The 27,473-nt window shown below is 43.5% G+C and overlaps 1 protein-coding gene across 1 annotated transcript in view; it reads right to left on the minus strand.

Moving 5' to 3' along the window:
- The window catches only part of RSRC2 (arginine and serine rich coiled-coil 2), a 187,385-nt gene that overhangs the window by 71,841 nt on the left and 88,071 nt on the right, over positions 1–27,473 (minus strand). The window contains 3 exon segments of the mRNA XM_030219254.1: positions 6,196–6,275; positions 24,676–24,773; positions 24,775–24,799. Of these exon segments, the coding sequence (XP_030075114.1) occupies positions 6,196–6,275; positions 24,676–24,773; positions 24,775–24,799 (203 nt within the window).

The raw sequence follows: 27,473 nt of genomic DNA on the forward strand, positions 1-27,473 counted from the left end.
CAAAACCTAAATATAATCTCAGGACCTCTCATCATCTCCAGTAAGGGCTGGATCTGCAATTACAACTTGCATTCCCTCTTCTGGGAAGGAAACGTTTCCCCACCCAGTGTCAAATAGAGCCCACAAATCTATCAGTTGTGATGGCATAAGTTTGCTCGTGGCACAGTTGACAATCCAACCCAGAACTTGCAGGACCTGAACTACCCAAGCTGTGGTTCCTCACTCTCCTTGACTGGATTTCATATTGATTTAATAAATTTTCCAAATATGGAAGAACCAAAATTTCTACATTCTGCAACATCTTATGTTCAGTTCTGGTAGGCAGACAGTGCAATTTGTGTTTGGACCAGTATGCCAGTACATTTCTCGCCGTCAACAAAGACCCCTTGGCTGAAGCAAGTTGCAGAGAGGGTCAGCACAATGGGCAAGGTGTGCTGCAGCTTGGAGAGACAGGAACAGGCTGTCACAGGTTAGGTCTTGATTTCTGGCATGAATGACTGCTATCTTAAATATTATGTGTGGTGCTATTTTATGTAGCACCTTCAGTGTTGACCCTTGGAAAAGGATTGCAGAAGGGTGTCCCAAAATGGCAAGAGGCCAGGGAGTAGCACAGGCCTTCAAGCCTGTAATCTTGGCTGCTCATGCAAAGGGAAGTACAAAATCCAACCATTATGTGGACTCCCCCAGTCTCAGAGAGGGAGTATGGAGAGTAAAGATCTCTGCACTGAGACCCTGTTCAAAATCTATGAATAGTTCTATTCCAACTCCCCAGGTACTACTCGGGTAGTAATAAAGCGTCTAGTTAGTTTTAATGTTGATACATGCTAATTTACCCGTTTGCTGTTTACACCTTTTTTCACTGTTCCAATTTTTTGATAATAAACCTATTAATTTATGATCTCTGTTGTCCTGGACCAAGTAAGAATCCTGGTGGTTTGTTTTCTCAGTCAGTGAGTGTCTTCTAGGAACTATGGGACCCCTGGGATTGCGGTCCTAGTTTCCTTAGAAACAACTGGGGAATTAACTTGTGGGAGGGAGACTCGCCCAGAGGCAAGAGAAACCCAGTGTGGTGGGGTGGAGGGTATGCCAGTGTACAGCACGTGAGTAGAGAATCTCAACGAAATCCCATTCTTGACACTGATTTCTGAACTCTGTCAAGGAGGGGGACCCTTTACTTCCTTCTATGAAGGAGGCCTGGGTGGCCATTATCCCGAAGCCTGAGAAGGATAAGCCCAACTGTGCTTTTTATCGCCCCATTTCTATTTTAATCTGATATAAACATTTTGGCTAAGATTTTGGTCAATTGGTTGGCTGTAGTTCTTCTTGATATGGTTCATCCTGATCAGGTTGGGTTTGTTGCTAAACGTCAGGCTATGGACAATGTGTGGCACACAGTTGATGATCTTTACCTTTCTCAAAGGGAGGAAATACTTTTGTGTCTTCTTGGTTTGGACGCCGAGATGGCTTACGATAGGGCCTTTCTTGATAGAATCCCGTTTGGGTTGGGACCATTTTACCGACTCTGGATACAGACATTTTATGCCTCTCTAAAAGCCTGTGTACGTATTAATGGGAGTAATTCTGGGTCGTTTCTTCTTACTCATGGTACTCATCAGGAGTGTCCCCCTTTCTCTGCTTTGGTTATGGAGCCGTTTACGTGAATCCGGATGTCGCTGTGTGCTGCAGGGGGGACTCAATTTAAAATTGTGTTTTACAGATGACATCCTCTCTATCGCCCCTTGATATCTTTGCCTAATCTGGTTCATGAGATTGGGTCCTTTTTGGCGGTTTCAGGGTATAAATTAAATGCTACCAAGTCTGTGGGAATGGCTATTGGCCTCCCCTCCAATCTTTTAGCTACTTTATGGACTTCCTTTACCTTTAAATGAGCAAAGAACTTTGCTATCTAAGGATGTGTGTGTGTGGGGTGGGGGGGGGGTGGTCTTTTTCAGGCTAATAAGCCCGCTCTCCCTTAGGAAGTAACTCGGGATTTGGATCGATGGTCGTCCATGGAGCTTCTTGGTTTGGTCGGACTACAACCATTAAGATGAATATTTTTCCTTGACCATAGGACCTGTAAAAGATACAGCAATCTTTTACAAGTCCTGCCAATGTGTCTTCCGTGAACTTTTTTTGTCTGGATTGCAAATCATTTGATTCGCTTTGTGTGGCACAATAAGAGTCCACGGCTTTCCCAGGCTTTTTTTTTTTTTTTAATATAAAGGTTTCTGTGGGTTGGCAGTGCCTAATTTGCTTTGGTATTATTGTGTTGCTCAGGTCCGTGCAGTGATCAAATGGTTTTGTGCATCTACTTCTGAACGTTGACAACAAACAGTTGGGCCTTACTTATTGAAACACCTTATTTGGCTGCCTTATAAATATCATCGCTAACCGGTGGACCTGTGCCCTACTATTCTTGCCACTTTCTATTATTGGGATTTCATTTTTTTCTACCCTTTGAGCTTTGCTCTCTCATCACACATCTATTATGGGTAACCCCATTTTCTCCCCGGGTGTGGGAGTTTATTCTCAATGGATTCAGCTGGGCTTGGATACATGGGGTCAGCTTTATGAGGATGATTAATGCATTCCCTTTGCATCTATTTTAGCCACCTATCGGCTCTTGCCCTCCAATCAGTACGCTTATTTGCAGCTGAAACATTTCTTTGACTGCTCCTTCGGTTAAGAGCTGTAATGTGTGAGAAACTTAATTTGAAGATGTATGTGAAGATTCTATGAGTACTAAGGGCCTTATCACTTGTTTGTACTCTTTATATCAACAAGTTCATCCATATACCCTTCATAGGTTTAATTCGGAGCAGGAGTTATTTCTGAGAATGATTGGTTTGTTATGGAAAAGGTTTTATTGAAGTCTTCCACTGCAGTATCTATCAAAACAAATGCTATTAAGGATTATTGCTGGTATCTCACTCCTGCTCGATTACCCCATATGTTTCCAGATACATTTCCTCATTGTTAGAGGGCTGCCTTGAATGAGGCATTATGGGTCACATTTGATGGTTCTGTCCTAAGGCTTGAGATTATTGGAGAGCAGTTCAGGATTGTTTGCAGGCCTGGCTTGGATGACTTGTTCAAATGGCACCCTGCGGCGCTTTTTTTGGTAAAAAAAACAAAACAAAAAATACACAGGCAGCAGTATATGTTGGTGTGCTATGCCTGCCAGGCTGCCCACCTGAATCTGATCAAATACTGGAAACATAGGATGATCCCTCCATTGTTGCAGTGGATTATCAAACTGTGGCACATCTGTGATATGGAGCGTTTGACTGCAATTAAGCAGTATATTCAAAGTGGCAGGATACTTGGGCACCTTTTGTTCGAGCTTGTTCTGTTTAGGGGGTTGGTGCGACTTCTGTTTGCTGATTGGTTGGGGCCTTTTGTTCTCATCTACGGGTATGTGTGTGGGGGGGGGGGGGGTTGGGACTTTTAAGTTTTACAGTTGTGGATTTTATAGTTCTCTTTATACATACTACTAAAAACTACATCAAACAGTGATAGAAGTATTGCCACTCTACTTCTGGTTGTTAAGAGTGTTTGGACACTGCTTTTTGTACTGCATTGTATTCCAATGGCTGTACTGTGTCTGTATTCTCAATAAAATTGTTCTATAAACCCCCCCCCCCCCCCCCCAAAAAAAAAAAATAAAAAAAAAAATTGTGTACTATGGTTTTCAAGTCCTCTGGTCAAGTGCCACACTACATGGCTTGTTACCACCACTGTTGGGATAAAATAAAAGATCATTACGTGCTTAAGGTTTACTTCCCTGACTGGAAAAGAATAAGGTATGGGAGGATTTTGAACAACCTCTCCCATATCAGATAGAAAACATTTGGAACGACCTTCCAGATATGTAGGACTAGAGAGTATATATTTTATTGAAAGCTAAACACATTTCGATTTCAAAGATTTAAGGTTTGAGTTTAAATTTAGCTTTTGGGGAGGGATGGACTAAAGATAGGCAAACATGGTACAACTCTAATTCCTAGAAACTAATTTAGTTTATTGAACTGTGACCTGCAGTGAACGTTGTGGTACTTTGCAGAATACAAATGATCATATTGTATTGTAATATTGACCTTTGAGGGACACTCTTTCAGGGGATGGTAGGCTGAGGTGCAACCAGGAAATATGAAACTAAATCTTCCAAGTAAATAAGATGTGAACAGCTACAGCACCCATCCTGAAAGATCAATATACTGGAGTAATAGATGGTCTACCAGACCAAAGGCTGCGAATGTCAATTGAAATCACCAATGCAATCTTTCCATTATCAACTACAGAGTAAATCTCACTAAGTAATGCAGCAATAATTGTTTTAGTGCTATATCCTGAGCAAAATCCAGATTGTTGGGGACGCAGGATATATTAAGAAATTGGAGAAGTAGTTGAAGACTACCTTTTCTAATATTTTTGCGATGAAACAGAGCTTTGAAATTGGGAAATCATTGAGACCATGCTAGATTCAAGATTAAAATTTTCAGGGCTAAATGTATGTCTGGGGAAACCTGCTGCCTGACCTGTCGTGGTGTTATTGTCCTCAACAAAGATCAGTGGTGTGAAGCCTTGCAGGGAGTTCAAAGGATAGAGGCAATGCATTTGGGGCTGTAGTCATCCTGTGAGTATTGACTTTCTACCCATGTGAGCTTTGGATTTTCCTGGTGCATTCTATAGAGTCTGTATTCATCGGCATCTATATCCATTTGTGCTGAAAGGGAGCCCCACTGGGTGTGAACTTTTAGAAGCTCTGTTACAGTTTACTATTGTGCCCATGGGTGCCTGCTGGGTCAATTGAGGGTTGCTTGTTTGATGCTCTTATCCATTGCCAGGTATTTTTTTTTTTAATTCAAATTTGTGTAGAAGTTGGCATAGTCAGTCATTCCGGGCAGATAGGACTGCTGAACAAGGAGTTGTGCCAATGCAGACACCCCTGAGTATACCAGAAACACTTTGTGGATTTTTTCTGGGTTCTGGGAGACAAATTCTAGCCTGGATCCATCCTAACATTATCAGCTCTATAGCTGTATTATCTTACGAATAGAAAATACAAATATTACAGTAGTTATATTCTGCTCAGAGCTCTTAGAAGTCAGTGGAAGGAATAAGTCTGGCCAGCTGCTCCTAGTATTCATACAAATTCTGTATTATCATGTACATTGCACTTTAAGTTGGTGACCAACATAGAAAATGACAAAAGACTATATGACCTGTCCAGTCTGCACATGCATACCAACTATCATCCCTCTGTGCTTGTTCTATTGCTTTCTTGAATTTGGATACAGTCCTTGTCTCCACCACCTCCACTGGAAAGCAGTTTCACAAAGCCTTTTAATAAAATATTTCCTTACATCAGTGCTTAATTCAGTCCTTGGAGCATGCTCAACCAATCAGGTTTTCAGGATAGCCACACTGAAGCTGCATGATAGAGATCTGCCTATACTGCTGCTTTGGTATGCAATCTATCAAACAGATTCATTGTGGATATCCTGAAAGCCCGACTGGATGGATGTGCCTCAGGAATGGGTTAAGAACCACCGCCTTACAAAACCACTGCAGCACTACTCCTGAGGCATACATTCAGGGGTACTGTAATGAAACTATTGAATTTTTAGATGTAAGCATCCTCAAACTAGTGATAGTAGTTGAATCTCCTTCCAAGAACTAGCAATAACTCCAGTGAACCCAGATGGCTTGAGTTGGTGCATTCATAATCTGGCCATGTAGAAAATAAGGCCACTAGGTCTTGCAAAATAAAACCACACCCTTGAAATTATAGGTCGCTCACACTACCAACCTCTGCCTTCACTGGCTCTACCTTTTCTTTTAGATTTATTCCTAAAATATATGCTTTTTTCACTCCTTTTATTTCAGCCACATCCTGTTTTCACAAATCCTGACACTATCCAGTGTTGCATTCTAATGCCCATAGGCTATTCTGATAGAAACCACTATATGAGCACTCTGATTTGCTTAGTCTCGATAACAAATTTTGAAAATACACAATGAACTTAATATCACTCCATAGAAAAACAATTTTCTAAACAAAGAAAAATTCTTACCATCTAAATTTTTAAAACTATATCTTTATAGTTATGCTGAAATTTCTCAAACTGCAAAAGTGCTATGAATTTGAATCAGGGTGGCATTCATAATTCGTAGCTATTGAAAGAATAGTACCTGCAGTATTTTCTTGTTGTTTCTGTTTCTCAACTAATTCTTTTTCTCTCTGTTCTTGCAATTTCTTTGCTCTTTCCAACCTGCAAGATAGATAGTGCGTTAGAAACAGAATATAATAAAATTGCATACCTGTAACGACTGTTCTCTGTGGACAGATTATCTTCCAGCCACATAAGTAGTAATCTCATGGTGACAGAACTGACCCAGTAGAATACAAGTACAAAAATGTCTCAAAGAGACTTCTACGCATGTGTGGGGATTCCCACTGTACATTATCCACTGTCTACGTAGAACCTTATCAGTTAATTTCAAAGCTTGCTTCAGTGCTGGGTGGGAGGGAGGGATTATGTGGTTGGAAGATTATCTGTCCACGGAAAACCATTGTTCAAAACTTGTTTTTCCATGGACAAAGGATCTTGCAGCCCCACAACTGGTGACTCCCAAGCTAAGGGTTGGAGTAAACAATTATTGTACCATCTGCAACCCACAAACTACAGTGGTGGTGGTAGCTGAAATTTTAAATAAATGAGGACCCGCGTGTCCAAAACCAGAGTCTTAGTGAATGTTCATCCATACAGTAGTGTCTTGTGAAGGTATGTACCAGTTGACAAGATGGCTGCTCTGCAAATGTCTTGCAATCAAGTTCTTTGTAAATGGGCTGCTTTGCAGCAGTAAAACAAAGCATGAGCAGTTACCCTTGAAACTTTGAAAGGTGATGGTGATGTTGAGTAACAAAACTGGATGTGGTTCACTATACAAATTAGAAAGCGTTCATTTAGATAAAGGTTGATGTCTCTTGTTTAGAAGGATAGAGACAGTTACGAAGGTCTGTTATTCATAGAGGTCCGTTGGAAATAAGTCAACACTCTCTTGCAGTCCAGTGTATGGAATAATTACTCTTGTGAATTTTTGTGAGGTGGTGAATAAAAAGTTGGTAAACATTAACAGTTTTATTTAGATGGAATTCTGTAACCACCTTGGAAACAATGTAGGATGTATACGTAAGAGAACCTTATAATGGAGGATCTGAGTGAATGGAGGATAATGTACCAAAGCTTGTAGGTCCAAAATTCTAAGTTTTCCATGACAACTATTTAAAATCACTGGATGACAATGGGTAAACGAGTAAGACAGACTGTTGAGGATGAGACCGGGGTCCCATGCTGGAAAAGTGTGCCTTACAGGAGGCTTTAAGTTTCCAAGTCCTTTCATGAAACGTTTAATAGGATGCTTCATTATAGAGGCATTATCTATAAAATCATGAAAGGGCAATAAAGCTGCCAGATGTACTTTCATGAAGTTGCAAGACCTGCATTTGAAAGGTACAGCAATAAACACCTTAGATACTGAAATACTAAATGTATATTCTCATATTTCCACTGTTCATGATGTATCGTAAGCCACATTGAACCTGCAAATAGGTGGGAAAATGTGGGATACAAATGCAATAAATTATAAATAAAATAAACATTTATATGGGTTGATATGTAGTATCTCACACCTATGCTCAAATCACCTCCATTTGGAAGCATATGATCTCTTTGTTGAATCCTTAAGAGATTGCTAGCAAAACTGACTCCTCCTTGTGACAAACAGGGTTCATCTAAATTGGAGGTTCAATCAATCATACTGTGAGGTTTAATAATTTCAGACTTGGATGGAACATAGCTCCTTGAAGTTAGAGTTATTAGATCCTCTTCTAATGGAAGAGATTTTGGGTTTAACGCATCATGTGACTTAAAAATGGGATAAGCAAATAGCGAGGCGAACTATGGATGGCAGATCTTTATTGAACAAAGACCCAACGGACTGGTGTTTCGGCTCTAAGGCCTGCGTCAGGGATCTGAGATATACAATGACTTCTGTATAATAAAAATAACAAGCAATGAAGCGATACAGAGGAATAATATTCTGTCTTATTCTGCATCCCTTTCCTAATAATTCCTAGCATCCTGCTTGCGTTTTTGTCTACCGCACACTGGGAGGAACATTTCAGCATAATGTCTACGACACCTAGATTTTTTTCTTGAGTGCCGACTCCTAAGGTGGACGATGATTTGGATTGCTCTTCCAATACGTATCACTTGCATCTGTCCACATTACATTTAAACTGCCAGTTGGATGCCTAGTCTTCCAGTTTCCTAAAGGCTTTCCCTGCAATTTTTTCACAATCTACATGTGTTTTTGACCATTTTGATACTTTGTGTCATCTACTAATTTAATCAACTCACTCGTTCTGATTTTCAGATCATTTATAATATGTTAAATAGCACCGGTCCCCGGTACAGATCCCTGCGGCACTACAGTATTCACCCTCCTCCGTTGAGAAAAATGGCCATTTAACCCTACCCTCTGTTTTCTGTTCAATAATCAATTCCTAATCCACAGAAGGCATTACCCTCCTATCCTATGACTATTTTTTAATTTCTTAGGAATCTCTTGAGGAACTTTGTCAAAAGCTTTCTGAAAATCTAGATAAACTACATAAACTGGAAATTGAGGTAGGAACAGGATCTGATCTGGGTCTGAATTCCTGCTGTGCTGCCAAATACCACAGGCTGAGGGCCCCAAAGCTGTATGACTTGGGAACCCTGCATAGTCAGGGTAGGGGCCCACAAAACTGTGTGGTGTGTGTGGGGGGGGGGGGGGGGGGTCTCCCACTAAGGCCTACCTCATACTATCAGTAATGGCTAGAAGCCTTTTGGACCTCAGGGCTTCCCAACCCTACCATTTAAATTGGGATGGCGATCTGCATTCCCACCACCTGCATGAAGAACCACCACTGAAGACAGAGGCAAATGAAAACCAGGAGAACCATAGCCAGCATGAAAACACAATTCAGCAAAATGCTGTACAAAAAAAACTAGAGTATCAATAAAACAGTCAACCAACAACCTTAAGTTCAGCTAGATCTTAGTAATAAAGAAGAAAATAATATGAGCAATAACCGAAGAACTAAGTTATAAAAGAAGAGAGCTATGAGATAGATAATGCAAATTAATTTATGCCATTTACGGTTTGGTAGAAAAGATTTTGGAGATATCTTCATATTTGCCATAGAAAAGGATGGTATTCCACCAAATACATATTGAAAGATTGGCATTATCCTTCCAGTATTGAATAATTAGCTTGACCATAAAGTCAAACAGAAGAATATCATCTTTCAAGAGGAGTGAGAGAGAAACTTTCAACTAACATGTTTAAAGGACAAAGCTTCCCAGAAACCTATTATATCCATCATTGTATCTCAAGATCTTGGTCCAAAATATTTACCGTATTTTTCAGACTATAAGACGCACCTAGGTTTAGAGGAGGGAAATAGGAAAAAAAAAATCTCGGCGGCCATTTTGAATATCGCCAAGGACCGTCAGAAAGCAGTGAGGAGCACGGAGGAGCAGCGCGATGGGCAGGAAAGAGGGGGCTCTTTCCCTGCCCCAACGTCACTAGACCACCAGGGAACATGGAATCGTGTAAGTACGGGACGGCGGTCCAAAACGCTACCTTCGGACTATAAGACGCACCCCCCATTTTTCCTCCCAAATTTTGGGGAAAAAAGTGCGTCTTATAGTCCGACAAAATACGGTATACATTATGAAGTCAAACAAATGTTTTAATGGTTATTTGAAAATTCCCCTCTTCAATGCCTTAATTGGGGTCCAATGAGCTTGATGTAAAAAGAAAAATTGGATAATTCGAAGCGGAGGAAGGTCTAGGACCATGTAGCAAAAAAAAAAAAAAAAAGACCACTGTTTATCAGTGAAGGGTCCCCTATATCTGTTTACCCAGGCTTTTTGAGATTTCATACTATAGTTTTAGAGTGGCTGAGACAATTTATAAAAAGAGGGAGTAGAACAAACTGGAAAAAGAGAGAGATGAGATGGGATTCTAAAAATAGATGCTTTCAATTTGGAAGTCAGTTTGTAATTGAGAAAAGGGTTTCAATTTACCATTAGAAACAAGCTGAGATAGGACCCACAATCATTCATGTGCCAAGAATGCCAATCAATTGGTTTATTATGACAGTAATCAATGGATTATTCCAGATGGCAGTGCCATATCAATGCAGAATGGCAAGGTAATTTAGTTTAAAGGTTACCGACAACTTCAGTAGTAGCAGAGAATACTGAAAAAGATTTTTTTTTAAACTGGCAACATTTGTAACGTAAGCGTAAAGGAATATGTTGTACGATAACTTCTTTAAATTTCAACCAGCAATAGAGTGGGTCAGAGGATTAAATCATTTACTCCCTTGACAAAGAATGAATAATTGGTAAAAGTTGGAAAATTAACTCCTCCCAAGTTTTTAGGTAATTTTAATATCCTAGAGGCAATACGGGGATGTTTATTGTTCCAGAGGAAAATTAAGCAGTAATTTATCCACTTGCTTATAAAATAATTAGGATAGTGTAGTGGAAGCATACTTAGTAAACAACTCACTTTTGGTACTAGCCTCATTTTGATAGTTTCAAGTCTGTCCACCATTTAAGATATAAAGGGGACCAACCACTAAACTAACTCACTGTTTTTCGGTGATGGTAGATTATTAATAGTCTTATCAATGGTGTCATAAGTACATAAGTAGTGCCATACTGGGAAAGACCAAAGGTCCACCTAGCCCAGCATTCCTGTCACCGACAGTGGCCAATCCAGGTCAGGGACCTGGCACGCTCCCCAAACGTAAAAACATTCCAGCAAGTTATACCTAAAAAGGAGGAATTTTTTCAGTCCATTTAATAGCGTCTATGGACTTGTCCTTTAGGATCTATCTAACCCCTTTTTAAACTCCGTCAAGCTAACCGCCGTACCACGTTCTCCGGCAATGAATGCCCAGAGTCTAATTACACGTTGGGTGAGAAAAATTTTCTCCGATTCGTTTTAAATTTACCACACTGTAGCTTCAACTCATGCCCTCTAGTCCTAGTATTTTTGGATAGCGGAACAGTCGCTTCACATCCACCCGATCCATTCCACTCATTATTTTATACACTTCTATCATATCTCCCCTCAGCCGTCTCTTCTCCAAGCTGAAAAGCCAGCCTTCTCAGCCTCTCTTCATAGGAAAGTAGTGTCCCATCCCCACTATCATTTCGTCCGCCCTTCGCTGTACCTTTTCCAATTCTACTATATCTTTTTTGAGATACGGAGACCAGTACTGAACACAATACTCAGGTGCGGTCCGCACCATGGAGCGATACAACGGCATTATAACATCCGCACACCTGGACTCCATACCCTTCTTAATAACACCCACATTCTATTCGCTTTCCTAGCCGCAGCAGCACACTGAGCAGAAGGTTTCAGCGTATCATCGACGACGCACACCAGATCCCTTTCTTGATCCGTAACTCCTAACGCGGAACCTTGCAAGACGTAGCTATAATTCGGGTTCCTCTACCCACACTGCATCACTTTGCACTTGTCAACATTGAACTTCATCTGCCACTTGCACGCCCATTCTCCCAGTCTAGCAAGTCCTCCTGTAAGCGTTCACATTCCTCCTGGCGACTTTGACGACCCTGAATAATTTTGTGTCATCGGCGAATTTAATTACCTCACTATTATTCCCATCTCTAGGTCATTTATAAATACATTAAAAAGCAAACGGACCCAGCACAGACCCCTGCGGACCCCCACTAACTACCCTCCTCCCTGGAGAATACTGGCCACGCAATCCTACTCTCTGCTTCCTATCTTTCACCAGCTCTTAATAATCCATAATAATACCTACCTCCGATTCCATGACTCTGAAATTTCTTCAGGAGTCTTTCGTGCGGCACTTTGTCAACGCCTTCTGAAAATCCAGAATATACAATATCAACCGGCTCCCCATTGTCCACATGTTTGCTTACCCCCTCAAAAAATGCATTAGATTGGTGAGGCAAGACTTCCCTTCACTAAATCCGTGCTGACTTTGTCCTCAATCAGTCCATGTTTTTGTATATGCTCTGCACATTTTATTCTTAATAATAGCCCGTCCACCATCTTGCCCTAGGCCGACGTCAGACATCACCGGTCTATATTTCCCGGAATCCTCCTCTGGAACCTTCTTAAAAATCGGAAGTAAGCAGATGGCTACCCTCCTCCTTCCGGGTATACACATCGATTTTAGGGACAGATTGCATATTTCTAACAGTAGCTCCGCAAGTTCATTTTTTAGTTCTATTAATACTCTGGGATGAATACCATCAGGTCCCGGTGATTACTACTCTTCAGCTTGCTGAACTGACCCATTACATCCTCCAAGGTTACAGAGAATTTGTTTAGTTTTCTCCGACTCCCCCGCTTCAAATATTCTTTCCGGCACCGGTGTCCCCCCCAAATCCTCCTCGGTGAAGACCGAAGCAAAGAATTCATTTAATTTCTCCGCTACGGCTTTGTCCCCTTGATCGCCCCTTTAACACCATTTTCGTCCAGCGGCCCAACCGACTCTTTGGCCGGTTTCCTGCTTTTAATGTATCTAAAAAAGTTTTTACTATGTATTTTTGCTTCCAACGCTAATTTCTTCTCAAAGTCCTTTTTTGCCCTCCTTATCTCCGCTTTGCATTTGGCTTGGCATTCCTTATGATCTATCCTGTTACTTTCAGTTGGTTCTCTTCTCCACTTTCTGAAGGATTGTTTTTTGGCTCTAATGATTTCCTTTATCTTACTGTTTAGCCACGCCGGCTGACGTTTAGTCTTTTTTCCCTTTTTTCTAATACGTGGAATATATTTGTCCTGAACCTCCAGGATGGTGTTTTTAAACAGCATCCACGCCTGATGCAAGTTTTTTACTCTGCGAGCTGCTCCTTTCAGTCTTTTTTTCACCATTTTTCTCATTTTGTCGTAATCACCTTTTCTATAGTTAAACGCTAGCGTACTTGATTTCCTAGTTTCACTTCCTTCAATGCCAATATCAAAACCGATCATATTATGATCACTGTTATCAAGCGGCCCTCGTATCGTTACCCCCCTGCACTAGATCATGAGCACCACTAAGGACTAAGTCTAGTATTTTCCTTCTCTGTCGGCTCCTGAACTAGCTGTTCCATGAAGCTGTCCTTGATTTCATCAAGAAATCTTATGTCCCTTGCGTGTACAGATGTTACATTACCCCGTCTATATGCGGGTAATTGAAATCCCCCATTATTATTGTGTTGCCCAGTTTGTTTGCGTCCCTGATTTCCTTTAACATTTCCGCATCCGTCTGTTCGTCCTGGCCAGGCGGACGGTAGTACACTCCTATCACTATCCTTTTCCCCTTTGCACATGGAATTTCAATCCACAGTGATTCCAAGGAGTGTTTTGCTTCCTGCAGAATTTTCAATCTATTTGATTCAAGGCTCTCGTTAATATACAATGCTACCCCTCCACCAATCCGATTCACCCTATCACTACGATACAGATCTACCACAATAAATACCTAGATATTTAATAAATGAAGTATGGACTTTAAAAAGAAAAGGGATAAGTCTTGCTGGATAATGGAATCACTAAGAGGTAAGGCATTCCATTTTATCTTAATTAATTTTATAGCTTGATATGATAGAAAAGGTATCAAAGAGATGTGTGGGATGGAACCAACAGTAGTGTAAAGGTGTAAATCATCAGCAGAGAGAGAGAAATCTCAAAGTGTGACAATTTGAAGCCACATATATTGGGAAGTTGATGTAGCTATAGCCAAGGGCTTCATAGCTAAATTAAAAAGTGTGAGAGGGGGCATCCCTGTCTGGTTCCCCTGGAAACAAAGAAGGCATCAGAAAATGTCATTAAATATTTTTGCTCTATGATTTAGGTACAGAATTTTTGTCATGTTAATAAAATACTGACCAAAATCAAACCAATTTAGAATTCAAAAGATAGGACCATTATACCCTGTAACCACAAAAACAGAACAAGTGCCATTGCAAGGGTCAATAGAAGGAGAGAAGCTCATCCCTGTAAATAGTAAGACGGTAAACGAAGCCCAGATAAGAGAAAGACAAACAGTAAGTAGTAATAAAGAATAGGAAAATCAGAGTAGAAAAAAGCTCAAAAGAGGAAAGGATGGTTAACAGAACAGGAAATATGACTACCTAAATTATGAGAATAGGACTATAAGAAAGAAGATCTGGGGTAGCCCAGAAAGCAAAACAGAATAGGAATATTTATATAAGGTGACAAAGGAATATGTAAGACAAATTGAGTAAAATGAAAAGGAATTAAAAAAAAAAAAAAAAAAAAAAAAAGCATAAACAGCTTAGATTAAGTGACTTCATGGAGTCAAAATAACAGAGTAACCACAGTACAGTCTCAATTATCCAATGTTTGTTACGAGGTCATACGGCGTATCCGACGGAGCCCCCCCCCCCCCCCCCCCACATGGTGACACTCACATTCTCTACTATAATAAAAAGCACCTCCAACGTTCTGAAGCTGACTCCCTGGCTTCAACTGAAGGTGAAGGGATTCGTAAGGTTCGTCAGATTTGTCAGTCTGTCATCATCTTTCTCGGCCCCACCCTTTGCGTCAAAACGTGATGACATCGAGGGCGGCAGACCTATCAAGAGTTGCGAGGGCGGGGCCTAGATGGTGACAGACTGACGAATCTGACGAACCCTTCCCTTCAGTGAAGCCACGGAGTCAGCTTCACAACGTTGCAGGTGCATTACACTACACAGCACCCTAATTTTGCAAGTTCAACATCGCAGGGTGGATGGAGGGCCGGGGGGGGGGGGGGGGGGGGGGGGGGGCAACGACCCTGGAACTGGAGGGTGGGTTGAGGGCCGACCCCTGCAACCTGGGAGGGAGGGGGGGGCCCCCCTGGCACACACTCTCATTCTCACACACACACTCTCGCACCCAGTCTCACTCTGTCACACACATTCACTCTCTATCACACACTCACTCTCACACACACTCCGAGGAAAACCTTGCTAGCGCAAGTAACAAGCAGAGGAACAAAACACCTCCACCAAAACAAAACCACTGATCCACACTCAGACCTCCTCCCCTTAAGACTGGGGAATTCAACTGCAGATGGGCACAAACGTACCACAAACTGCCCTTAGTAAAACTGAGCCCGAGACTTCGCCCGGATCAACCAGTCGTCCAGATACGGATGCACCAGAATTCCCTGCCTCCGCAAAGCCGCTGCTACCACACCCTTATCTTGGAGAAGGTGTGTAGAGCCGTTGCCAGACAAAAGACAGAGCACAGAACTGAAAGTGCTTCCCTAAAACAGCAAAACGAAAGAAATGCTGATGGGCCTCTTGAATGGGCACGTGGCAGATACGCTTCCGTGAGATCCCGTGACGTTAGAAATTCTCCCCTGACGAACAGCCACTATGACCGAGCGCAGAGTCTCCATGCGGAAGGATGGCACCTTGAGCGCCCATTGACCCTCTTGAGATCTAAAATGGGTCGAAACTGGTCCTCCTTCTTCGGTACCACAAAGTAACTGGAAAAACCCATTCCTGCTCGTCCCGAGGAACGGTTACCACAGCTCCCAACTGGATTAAGCGACCCAGAGTCTCCTAAATAGCCTTTAACTTGACTACAGAGTGAAGAAACATCCGGCAGCGGGTGCTCGAACTCGAGCGCATAGCCGTCGTGAACGACCTCCAGCACCCACTGATCTGAAGTAATTTGGGTCCTCCCCTGATAAAACAGACGAAGTCGCGCCCCGACCTTCACCAGAGACTGGACCCGCATACCTTCATAAGGAGGACTTATTACCATTTCTGGCACCTCCGGAGGAGTCCCGACCTCCTCGACGACCCCCTCGAAAGGACTGAGTCTGCTGGAAAAAACGGCTTTTAGAAGGAGATACAAACCTGCCCGACCTGTACCGCCTCGTGGTCCTTAACCGACCTCTAGCGAACCACCCCGGCTAGCCCGCCTTAGGTCGTAACTCCAGGCAACCGTAAGACCTTGGTATTCAGACACTTGACCAGTTGATCCAAGTCCTCTCCAAACAACATAGAACCTTTGAAGGTAGAGAACACAACTTTGCTTAGAGGCCGCATCTCCCACCCAGCCCCTAAGCCAAAGAGCCCTGCGACCGTCACCGGCAGAGCCATAGGTCTTAGCTGAAAGCCTTAGCAATCATAAAGGGTGTCCGCCAAAAAACGAAGACCCCATCGCCAATTTGGCCAGGTCCTGAACCAAACCAGTCTTATCTAACGCAGGCTCATCCAAGAGCTTCTCCACCCAACGGAAACAAGCTCTGCCTACCAAGCCCCCACCACCAAGGCTTGCAAGGCCAAAGCTGACAAATCAAAGCTACGCTTCAGAAGGACTCTAGCTTCTTATCCTGGAGGATCCGTAAGGCTGTACCGCCATCCACCGGAATGGCCATAGCCTTAGTAACCGCCGCAACCACCGCATCCACAGTAGGTGGTTTCAGCAGGGCCAAATCTTCCAGAGGCAAGGGATACAGCCGCGCCATAGCTCTAGACACCTTACAAGCAGCCTCCGGCACAGACCATTCCTGAAAAACCATGTCTCTAATGTCTGAATTCATGGTAAAGGAACAGGAGGCTCTCCGAATCCCCTTAATCAAGGGATCTACCTGGGGTCCCTCCGCAGAGGGAGGTGGCCGCCGGAGCAATCTTCAAAGTAGAGATCACCTGATCAATGAGCTCTAACTCCTCCTCCTTATGAAAAATGCGAACCACTGAAGAATCTTCCCCAGGCCTTAGCCCATCCTGAACCTCAGACTCATCTAAGAGATCCACCTCTCCTGGGTCACTCCAAACCTCCGACCCAGGCAAAGAAAGTATCTCCACAGGCTCCGAATATCCACCCGCGGGCGCTTAACTCCCACTGAGCTAGCAGCCTCCGGGGAACAATCAGTCTGAGAGGGGCCAGCTCCAGGCATTATACAGAGACCAAACAAACTCAGGGGGGAAACCAGACCCCCCCCCCCCCGACACTGCTGAAGCCCCAACAAACTTCCCGCAGTCTCCGCGACAGACCCCTCTCGCTCCTGAGGCAGCAGGCCCATCGTGTGATCCACGGCTAAACTAGGCGTGCTTCCCGCCACACGAGTCCCCCAGCACCGGTACGAAATGCATGGCCAAAATGGCTGCGCTTCCCGCCAACAACGGCTCAGTCGAGGCCGACCCGGGAAACGCAGACAAAATGGTCATGTTTCCCGCCAAAACCGGCCCCGCCGTTGCCAGCACGGAATGTGCGGTCAAATCGCCGCCCAACACCTCCCCCGACTCAGGGGAAAGCACGGGGGGCAAGAGCACTGACAACATAGGCTCCCCACAAAATTTACATTGGCCACCTTTCACTTCAACGCCGCGCTTCGTGCAAAACAGACACCTCGCCGGCTTAGACATAATGGCCGCGAACACAATAAAAACAAACAGCTGCTTTGTGCTCTGACAGACTAATAGGCAAAACCGCCTAAGGCAAGAACGCCCTTGAATACGTTTTATCTCTGGACTGCCACAATAATGGCCAAAATAGCCGCCTTTTAAAAACGTTTATTTTTTAAACCTCGTTGCTGATGCCTAAACACCTCAAGGGTACAGAACGAGGTCTGTAGCCGAGGTCAAGCAGTCCTCCAGAGGAAGAGCACAGGGGGAGGGACTCGGCCACCCGGGTGTGACACCCCACAGGGAATAAGAAGCCCCTTAGGACTTATACCCTGTAATAGAGATCCAAGTGTGGGTTCTCTAACATTTACAACCCAATCTAGAAACCCCAAAGGGGCCTACCAGACTGAGTACACTGCACAGGCTGCACACATCTACCCTCTGCTGAGACTGAGAAAATACTGGTTAGTAAAAGGTCTGCACAAGCTACTTGTATAAGAAGTTTTAGTGTTCTCAGTCTCCTCTGCTGGTAGGCGTGCATAACCCAAGCGTCGTGAATGGTCTGGAGGATTGCTGAGGAAATTGGACTTTGGGAAAATATTTCTGGGATAAACAGCATAAAATGTTTTGTACTTTTTTGGGGATCTTGCCAGGTATTTGTGACCTGGATTGGCCACTGTTGGAAACAGGATGCTGGGCTTGATGGACCTTTGGTCTGTCCCAGTATGACAATACTTATGTACTTATCACAATTGAATGGTTAAGATTAAACTCCAACGCCACTTTAGGAAGGAACATAGGGTGGGTGCGGAAAACCACTCTATTATTATGATGAAATTTCATATAAGGAAGATCTTTTGCTAGGGCCTGAAGTTCATTGAATCTGCGAGCTGTAGTGTGGCACCAAAAACAAGACCTTCCAAAGGTCATGTACTTCAGAGGACAGGAATTTAGTGGATCAAAAAGGAGCTTTCATCAGCTGGGTGAGGACAGCATTGAGATCCCATGACACAGGTGGATGTTTGACTGGAGGATTTGTCAACTGAAAAGTAAACCTCACATGAATCGAGCAACTAGAGGCTGTCCACAGATAGGTTTACCCTCTACACGGTGATAAGCACTAATTGCACTAAGGTGAAACCCTTAACTATTTTGTTTTGAGACCAGACTTTGAGAGATAGAAAGTATTCAAGCAGGTTTTGTGTAGGGAATGAAAGTATGCCCTCTGGTGTGAGAACAATTTGAAATTACAACACCTCTTTGTAGAATCTTTCCTGGAAGACAGCAAAACCTTGGAGACACCCTCCAGGAAATTAAAGGAAGCAAATTCTACATACTCAAAATCCAAGCTGTGAAAGCTGCAGATTGCAGATTAGAAGTTTGGATGAAGAAGAGATTCCCTGTTTTGTGCAACGAGGGTCGGAAAACAGTCTGATCTCTATGGTTCTTCAAAAGATAACATCAAAAGTGGGAACCAGACCTGCCTGGGCCAATAAAGGGAGTGCCCCACTCTCGTAAAATCTCATGGGCAATGCTCATGCTGAGAGACTGCACTTGGAATTATATTACCCTGCTCAAGTCTTGTTGGCCAGGCTGTTCAGTTTCCCCAACAGGTATGTGGCCCTGAGGTCCATCCTGTTGTTGACATCCCAGTCCCACAGCCCGACGGCCTCCAAACAGAGAATAGGACCCTATACCCCACCTTTTTGTTGCCCTAATACATCACAACATGATTGTCTTTTACCACAATTTGGTTTAGCAACCGATCTCTGAAAGCCTTTAGAGCATTCCAAATTGCCTGGAGCTCCAGGAAGTTCATCTGTAAAACCATTTCCTGGGTGAACCATGGACCTCGAGTGTGAAACTCATCTAGATGAGCTCCCCACTCCTGGTTTTGGATGCATCCATCATCATCTTCTGGGGCTGAGGAATTTGTAATGGTAGTAATCACAGTCAAATTGGATCGAATGACCCACCGGAGGAGGAATTAAGCCAGCTCTGGGGTTATTCGGATGATACCTGCTAGGTTCAACCTGGCTAGGGACCACTGGACAGATCTAATATGAAGATGTGCCATGTGAGTGACATGCACACTTGGGCCATGGACCAACAACCTCATCATCCGCTAAGCTGTCACCTGCTGGTTGCTGCAAGCTGATCAGCAATGTCGGAGAAAGGCATGTGCTTGAACCGTGTTTAGCTGGGCCCCTATGAACACCAATTGTTTAACTGGTGGTAGATGGACTTGAGGTCATTGATAATGAACCCTAGTAGCTCCAAAGACTCCTGAGCACCCTCCTTTGATGTGCTCTTCACCAACCAGTTGTCCAGGTAGGGAGACACTGGACTCCCAGTCTGCATAACAATGCTGCGACTACTGCTAGACACTTGGTGAACACTCTTGGGAGCTGACGCAAGGCCAAACGGCAGAATGTGGTACCAGAATGATGTGTCCCCACCCTGAATTGGAGATACTTCCTGTGGCCTGGAAGTATTGGGATGGGAGTATAGGCAACCAAGTCCATACAGCATAGCCAGTATGTTCCTGAATCACAAGGAGAAGGTAGCCTAGTGCTGATAAGGATGTCGTTGAACCCATGCACCTCCTTGGTATCAGGTACTATATTCACTGGTCCCCAGTCATGGGGGCCCTGCACAGTGGTTAGTTCCAAGGCAGGTGGGGGACCCCTTGATGCACACCAACTCCAAGTGTCAGACATGAGTCTGGTAGCCATCGGGACAGACATCTCTGATGCTGATGTAGATGCCAAGGCCAAAGCCAATGTCGATGATTCAGTCCAGGCTCCAAAAATCTTCTTTTTGAGCATCTCTGGACTTCCGAGTTCACAGTTTAGATGGTTATGGTCTAGGTCCAAACAATGGATACACCAAGAATGGATGCCAGCCCCAGAAATGGTCTAACAGCACCAGGCACAGCTCTTAAAGCCACTGAGAACCTCAGATGATATGAAAGGGAAAATGACCGAAGCAAAATCAAACGGCTCTATGGTGAGGGCAAAAAGGGCAAACTTGCCTGAAAATTATCAATGGTACCCGACCGGTGCTCAGACATAAAAAGGCCTAAAGTCGAAAATAAAGGAAACTTACACTATTAATAAAGATTGGGAAGAAAGGAAGGAAGGAGAAATTAGGTTACACCTGATAATTTTCTTTCCATTAGTCCTTCCCACTATTCCAAAACCTGTAGGATTAGTTGTGTCCATCAACCAGTAGGTGGCGGTAGAGAATGGAAAACCTAGCTGAGACATCTCTCTTGGAATCCAGTCCAGCTCCTCTACATTTTGACAAGCAGTAAGGAAAAACCTCAGAACAAAAAACAACCTTAAACTCCCCGCTAACTTAACAACAATCAGATAAGCAACATATGAGAACCGCTCATCCATGGACAACTTGTAAAGAACAGATATGCAGGAAACACCATGCAAGTGGTGTTTGTTTGATCCACTACTTTGCACCAACTAAACATCTTAGAAACCTCAGGTGGGTCTCTGAAGTAATGGGAAGGACTAATGGAAAGAAATCATCAGGTAAGACTTAATTTCTCCTTCCATTACGTAGCTTTCCATTGTTCCAGAACCTGTGGGATGTTCAAAAGCAATCCTCAGGAGTGGGTGGGATCCTGGCGCCACCGTCACCCTGAGAGCCAAAGCCACAAACTGGCTTCTGAGTGCGCCACAACGTTCACTCTGTAGTGCTTGGCAAAGGTAAGCAGCGTCGACTACCTTGCCGCCTTGCACATATCTGGAGACAGTAAGGTAGTCTCAGCCCAGAAAGTCACTGTATGCCTCGTAGAATGAGCCATAAGGCCCGAGGAGCCTGCTTCCCTGGAAGCATGTTAGCTGATGCAATATGTCACGTATGTGAATGTTTCCTTGTTTGTGCTTACCTCGCCCTCTGGTGGCTGCTATGGACTGTCCCCCGTTCCAGACTTCAGCCCAGTCCGGTCCTTCCGGGCTGCCAGACTTGCGTCTCTTGTTTGTGCCTGAACAGCACCCGCAGCTCCCTTGTGATTCCTGCAGTGAGCTTCAGCAGCTGATGGGCTTTATTGATCATCTGGAAACTTCAGTGTTTGCCTTTGCATTGTCTAAGGTCCCTTGGTTGTTGGTGCTTTGCTGCACTTCTGCTAGTCTGGTTTCTTGTTTAGTTCCTTGTCTGATTCTAGTTAGTCTGTGTGTAGTTTAGCTTAGGTTTATTGCTTAGTCTTGTTTCTGGTTTGTATTCTTGGTCTAGTTTGTTTGTCTGTCTCTCTTGCTTAGTGGCTGCTCTGTAGCTTTCAGTCCTGTCTCTTTTCTGTCAGTGTTTGTACCCGGTTTCAGTGGCTGCTTGTCAGCTTTCAGTTCCTGTCCTTTAGCTTGTCCATTTCCTGCTTTGTGTAGTTTTGTCTGTTGTGACTCCTAGCCTGGTTTAGTTTCTGTTTGTCTGTGTCTCTCTCTCTTAGTGGCTGCTCTACAGCTTTCAGTCCTGACTTTTGCATGTCTGAGTCCTAGCCCAGTTTCCTGCCTTGCTGCCCATGTATATTCCTTTCTCCTCTGACCCTCAGTCTCTGTTCAGCCTAGTTGGTATTCAGTTCCTGCCCTGTCCGGTAAGTCCTGCCATCTGCCTGCACCCAGGGGCTCAACTCCTGGGGAAGGGCGGGTCAAATGCAGGTGAACTCTAGCTGTTCAGAGTTCTGCCTTGTCTCTGGTGTGGGGTGGTTTTGCCTGCCACTGCCGCTCCTCGGCAGTGGCCCAAGGGCTCACGAACCTAGTTTCTGCCTTGAAAACCTGACACAATAGTTTTGCAACCATCTAGCAATTGTAACTTGGAAACCATGAGGCCAAGCCCGTTTACCAAAGGAACAGTCGGTCCAATTTGCGGAACCGATTCGTGACTTCCAGATATCTAATGAAGACTATCAGGCAGCTTACCATTAGCAATCTCTTCCATTCAAAATAAGAACTGTCTACATATGTCTTTTCGCAAAAATCTTAAGGCTTTTTATTTGCCAGATTCCTGTCTTCTACACTAGACTGACTTCACTGTATAATGATCAGATGTCATTCCTATTATTGTCTGTAATTTTCTAATCTGTAAAATTATTTAGATCTTACTTTGTTCTAAACCGCTCTGGACACTTAGATTAGACTCGACTATGCATATAGAGAAGCTTCAAAGAAGAATCATCGAGCATCGTCTCAGCAAAAGGACGGAAGCTCCAGATTGGTCGAAATGAAACGATACCACTTTCAGGAAAAAGAAGGGACCGAGCTTAGGGAAAACCCCTGCCTCCAAAAAGCAAAGGGATACTCGATAAGAGAGCCCGAAGCTCTGAAACCCTATATGCCGACACAAGCATACAAGAATGCTGTATTTAGCATAAGATCTTTCAAGGAGGCTTTCCAGTGGCTCTAACAGTCACTCTGGACATGGTGTATGAAAGGAAGGCTGCAAGTGGCCCACTCCCAGCAAGAATCAAATAATATTCAGGTGAGCCTCGAGGCCTCTTTTCTAGTCAGCCCGACACAGGCCAGTGGCGCAACTTGATCTTCTAGAGAACCCAATGCCAATCCTTTCTGAGGCCTGTCTGGAGAAATACGAGGATGTGCCCAATCTGAGCAAAGAAGGAAATTCTGAGCTCAGAACACCAGCCCTCCGCACCCTCACACACATCATGGATGTACAGCGTTTCTAAGTCTGATGCCAGGTTGCAATGAACAAATCAGAATAACCTTTTTGTTTCAATGGCCAAGCAGCAAGACCAAGGGGGCATGGATCCTCACCGGACCTTGATTCAATAAGGCCATGTACTTGCAGAAGACAGAGGACCCCTGTTCAGCAGTTGAATCAGGTCTGCCTACAGTGGCCAATCCGGGGTAACGGGAATTATTCAACTCCGGTACAATTAAATCCTTTTACATGCGGTGTACCAAGACAAAGCAGAGTGTGTCCATTCACTTGCTAGAGATAGAAACACTCATGTATGTGCGGTGGAAGTGCTGCCTTAAACTTTTAAAAGGGAAAATATGCTGGGCATGTTTTCCACACCAGACTCTGTGGATTACATCGCCCACGTGGAGATATATGGCTTGCTTGTCCTTGGAGAAATTCCATTTTATATGTAACCTAGATAGTTGCAGTTCATTTTATAATTTGACTTTTTTATAACGGGTTTTGAAAACAGTTTTAAGTGTTTGCCTACATTATTCTATTTATTGTCCTTCAGCATTTGGCTGATGAGATATGACATTTAAAGACACTGCAGTAGGTTTTGTGATCTGTAGTGTGCCACATGTTGAGGTATCCTATCCTCTTGGAGGGTAAAGTCTTCTGTTAAGAATGTTTGTTTGAATTTGAAATTTTGGGGCATATGTCACATGTTTCCGTAATTTATTCTTCCTTTTTTTTTTTTTTTTTTTTTAAATATTGTCCTCCTCTCCTTTTCCCCCTTCCTTTCCTCCCCCCCTCCACCTATTTCCTAATCCCAAACATCTCTATCAGCCGCCCCAATTCAAGAACTATCATACTGTTTGAAATCCTCTGAGGCAGGCTATTTGCCGAAACATGTTGAGCACCATGATCCTTCTGTGGATGACTAAGTTTTTAATTGAAACGATGTTTATATGTTTTTTGTGATTTAAAAAAAAATTGCCCAAAACTCACTCAGCCCAAGATAATATTTTTACCCCAAGGGGAACAGTAACTCAAATATAAACCAGAGGGTGTACATTCCAGCATTCCTCCCTTCCCTCCCCCCACTCGTGTCCCCTTTCCTCTGCCGTTGTGTACCCTATCCTTCCCTCCTCCCCCCCCCAAAAAAAGCCCCCTCTCTGACTCCTGTGTTGTGTCCCGTCTCCCCCCCCCGTTTTACTGTACCTCCGTGGCAGTCTTGTGAAGAGCTGGGGCAGGAGCGAGATTGCTGAAGTCATGGCAGCCATTTTCATTAAGGAGACAGAATGGGCAGGAGTGAGACTGCTCCTGCTCCAACTCGCCACTAAACCGCCAGTGTGGTTCAGTAGGCCCAGAAATTGGGGGTGGGGGGAATGGGGAAGGATCAAATATAAACTGAGATGCAATTTTTAATGGTATTTTTAATCTCCCCCTCACCCCCCCTCCCAAAAAAAAGTGTTTATGTTCAAGTAATATGGTATTTTTTATGTCACTTACTGCTACACCAATACTCCATGTATAAAGTTACCTTCTGGCCAAGGCTTCTTGTGCATCCATTGCTGTATTTCGACCCCTAAAAGGAGGTGGGCTAGGTGGAGTTCTCTTCGACTTCTACTGTGTCTTCGGGCTTTTCAATTCTCTTCTTTCTTTCACTGGAATCAATCACATTGCAAGGTCTATTAATTCTGTAACCGCAAGATCAATTGTATTTTAGTAATCAAAGTGCTGTTTTGTATGGTCTTCAAAATCAAGCCAAGATAAGCACAATGCATCATTTAGAGACTAATTTGGTGCCTTCCCAAATAGTTGAAAGAAACTAAAGGTACTATCATTAAAAATATTATTTTTGCTTTTTTCCCCCTCCAATTTTCTCTACTTTTTCAATTTTTTTTGCATTGATGTGCTTAAAGTTATAATGTGTGAAGAAGGAATCAGGTTTTTTCTAATTCTTTCCTTTACTCCCTCCAGATCGGTCCAAATTCATGGGTTATGCACACCTACTAGCAGATAGAGATTCTGAGAAACTATCCACCCTTTCCAGTCCTATCAGTCAATTTCTGTATCAAAGCAAGATGAACTAACCCAGGAACCTTCTCCCCTTTGTGTTCTTGAAGAACATTTTCTCTCTCTTTTTTTTTTTTTTTTTTTTTGAATTGCAAACATTTGAACATCAGTAGAAATCAAACAAAATAAAACATGGAAAAGAAAATAAGATGATACCTTTTTTATTGGACATAACTTAATACATTTCTTGATTAGCTTTCGAAGGTTGCCCTTCTTCCTCAGATCGGAAATAAGCAAATGTGCTAGCTGACAGTGTATATAAGTGAAAACATTCAAGCATTACTATGCTTGAATGTTTTCACTTATATACACTGTCAGCTAGCACATTTGCTTATTTCCGATCTGAGGAAGAAGGGCAACCTTCGAAAGCTAATCAAGAAATGTATTAAGTTATGTCCAATAAAAAAGGTATCATCTTATTTTCTTTTCCATGTTTTTTTTTGTTTGATTTTTACTGATAACCTTAAGAGTGGACTAACACGGCTACCACACTCCTCTACTTAAACATTTGAACACAAACTGGCAACAGAGGAAATACATGTATACATACATCTCCATGGTCCTTAATGCCTAACCAATTCTCTGTCATCACCCTCTGAACAGAAACATGTCACCATCGACCATGTAACATAACCAAGGTAAGTAGGTTCTAGACGGGTCCCTAGAGGCTAAAGGAAATAAAATTAGCGAGTAAGATCTAATTTCTTCTTCCTTAGCATTCTTCCAGACTGGTTCAGACTCAAGGGAAGAATCAAAGTAGTGCCAATCACATATGGAACTCTGAAACTTTGTCAACAATACCCCTGCTCAAGGTCAAATCCTGCCTAGCTTGGGCATCTGATAATACTTCACAAAGGAATGCAACAAGGACAAAGCAGCTGCTCAGATCTCCTGCGGATTTACAAGACTACTCTCCATCCATGAGGCCGTCTAACTTCTGGTAGAGTTTTCAGGGACCTGGTACAGGACACCCCTTGAGAATGTAAGCAGAGATTATAGCTTCCTTAATCCATCAAATAATAGTTGCTTTTGACACTGCCTGCTACGGGCAACCAACAGTCAACCTGTTTGAAAATCTATACTCCTCTGTCCTGAGAATGTACTACTTCAAGGCTTGTCTGACATTGAGGTAATCAACAGCCACTGTTCATTATTACTGTCAACCTCCCCCACAGCCAGCAAGGAAATATTCTGGTTCACATGAAAGGCAGAAACCACCTTGGAAGAAAAGAGAACAGGGCGCAGCACCATTTTCTCCCTTAAAACAAAAAATGGTTCCTTACAAGATAGAACTTGCAGTTTGAACATTTTCTGGGCTGAAACAGCTACCAGAAAGACAGTCTTCACATGACATCCTTTAGTATACACAGTCTCAGAGGTTCAGAGGGAGCAAGCACCAGAGTCTTTCTTCTATGTTTGTGCAGCGCTGCGTACACCTTGTAGCGCTATAGGAATGCTAAATAGTAAGTAGTAGTAGTGAACAAGACTAAATCCAAATCCCAATGGCAGAACGACAGTGGAGGTCAAATAAGCTTAACTCCTCAGAGGAACCACACAACATCTGGATGCAACACCAACAGCTTACTGAACTCCAAGCTCCAAATACAGACCAAGGTCAACACCTGCTTGAGAAAGGCCAACGTTAAGCTCCTGTCCAAGCCACCCTGCACAAAAAACCAAAAATCTTCAGACACCAACACTGGCAAAGGGGCAATGCTACGATACTAGCACTAGTCCTCAAAGTTCAACCACACTAACAAGCCATTTAAGTAGATCTCTTACGCGACTGCAACAGTATCAATTACTCTGCTTAAATATCCTCGCTTCTGCAGTCATACTCTTTCATGAGCCAAGCCATAAGACAAACATGGAGATGGGTTCGACATCCACACCTGCCCCAGGTCTGACCAATCCAGAGTCACTGGAAACCCACGTCTCACCCTTGTTACTAGCTGAACCAAGTCACCATACCAGGGCCACAACTAGGACTATTCGACAGATATGCTCCTTGTTCCTCTAGATGAACCTGCCTACCAGCAGACAAGGAGGCAACACAAAGTAAGCTGCTGTGAGGCCACAGCTGAACCACATCAAAAAAAAATCGATGTCTTCCTGTCACTGCCTCTCTGGTGACTAAAACCTGGGAATACTCATACTGGTCATAATGCCATCAAATGCATTGCTGGAAGACCTCAGATTCTCACAATGCAAGCAAACACCCAGGGGCCCAGGCTCCATTCTCCTGAGTCCAAGGTGTGCCTG

This window comes from Microcaecilia unicolor, chromosome 11 (assembly GCF_901765095.1).
Source record: "Microcaecilia unicolor chromosome 11, aMicUni1.1, whole genome shotgun sequence".
Lineage (NCBI taxonomy): Eukaryota > Metazoa > Chordata > Amphibia > Gymnophiona > Siphonopidae > Microcaecilia > Microcaecilia unicolor.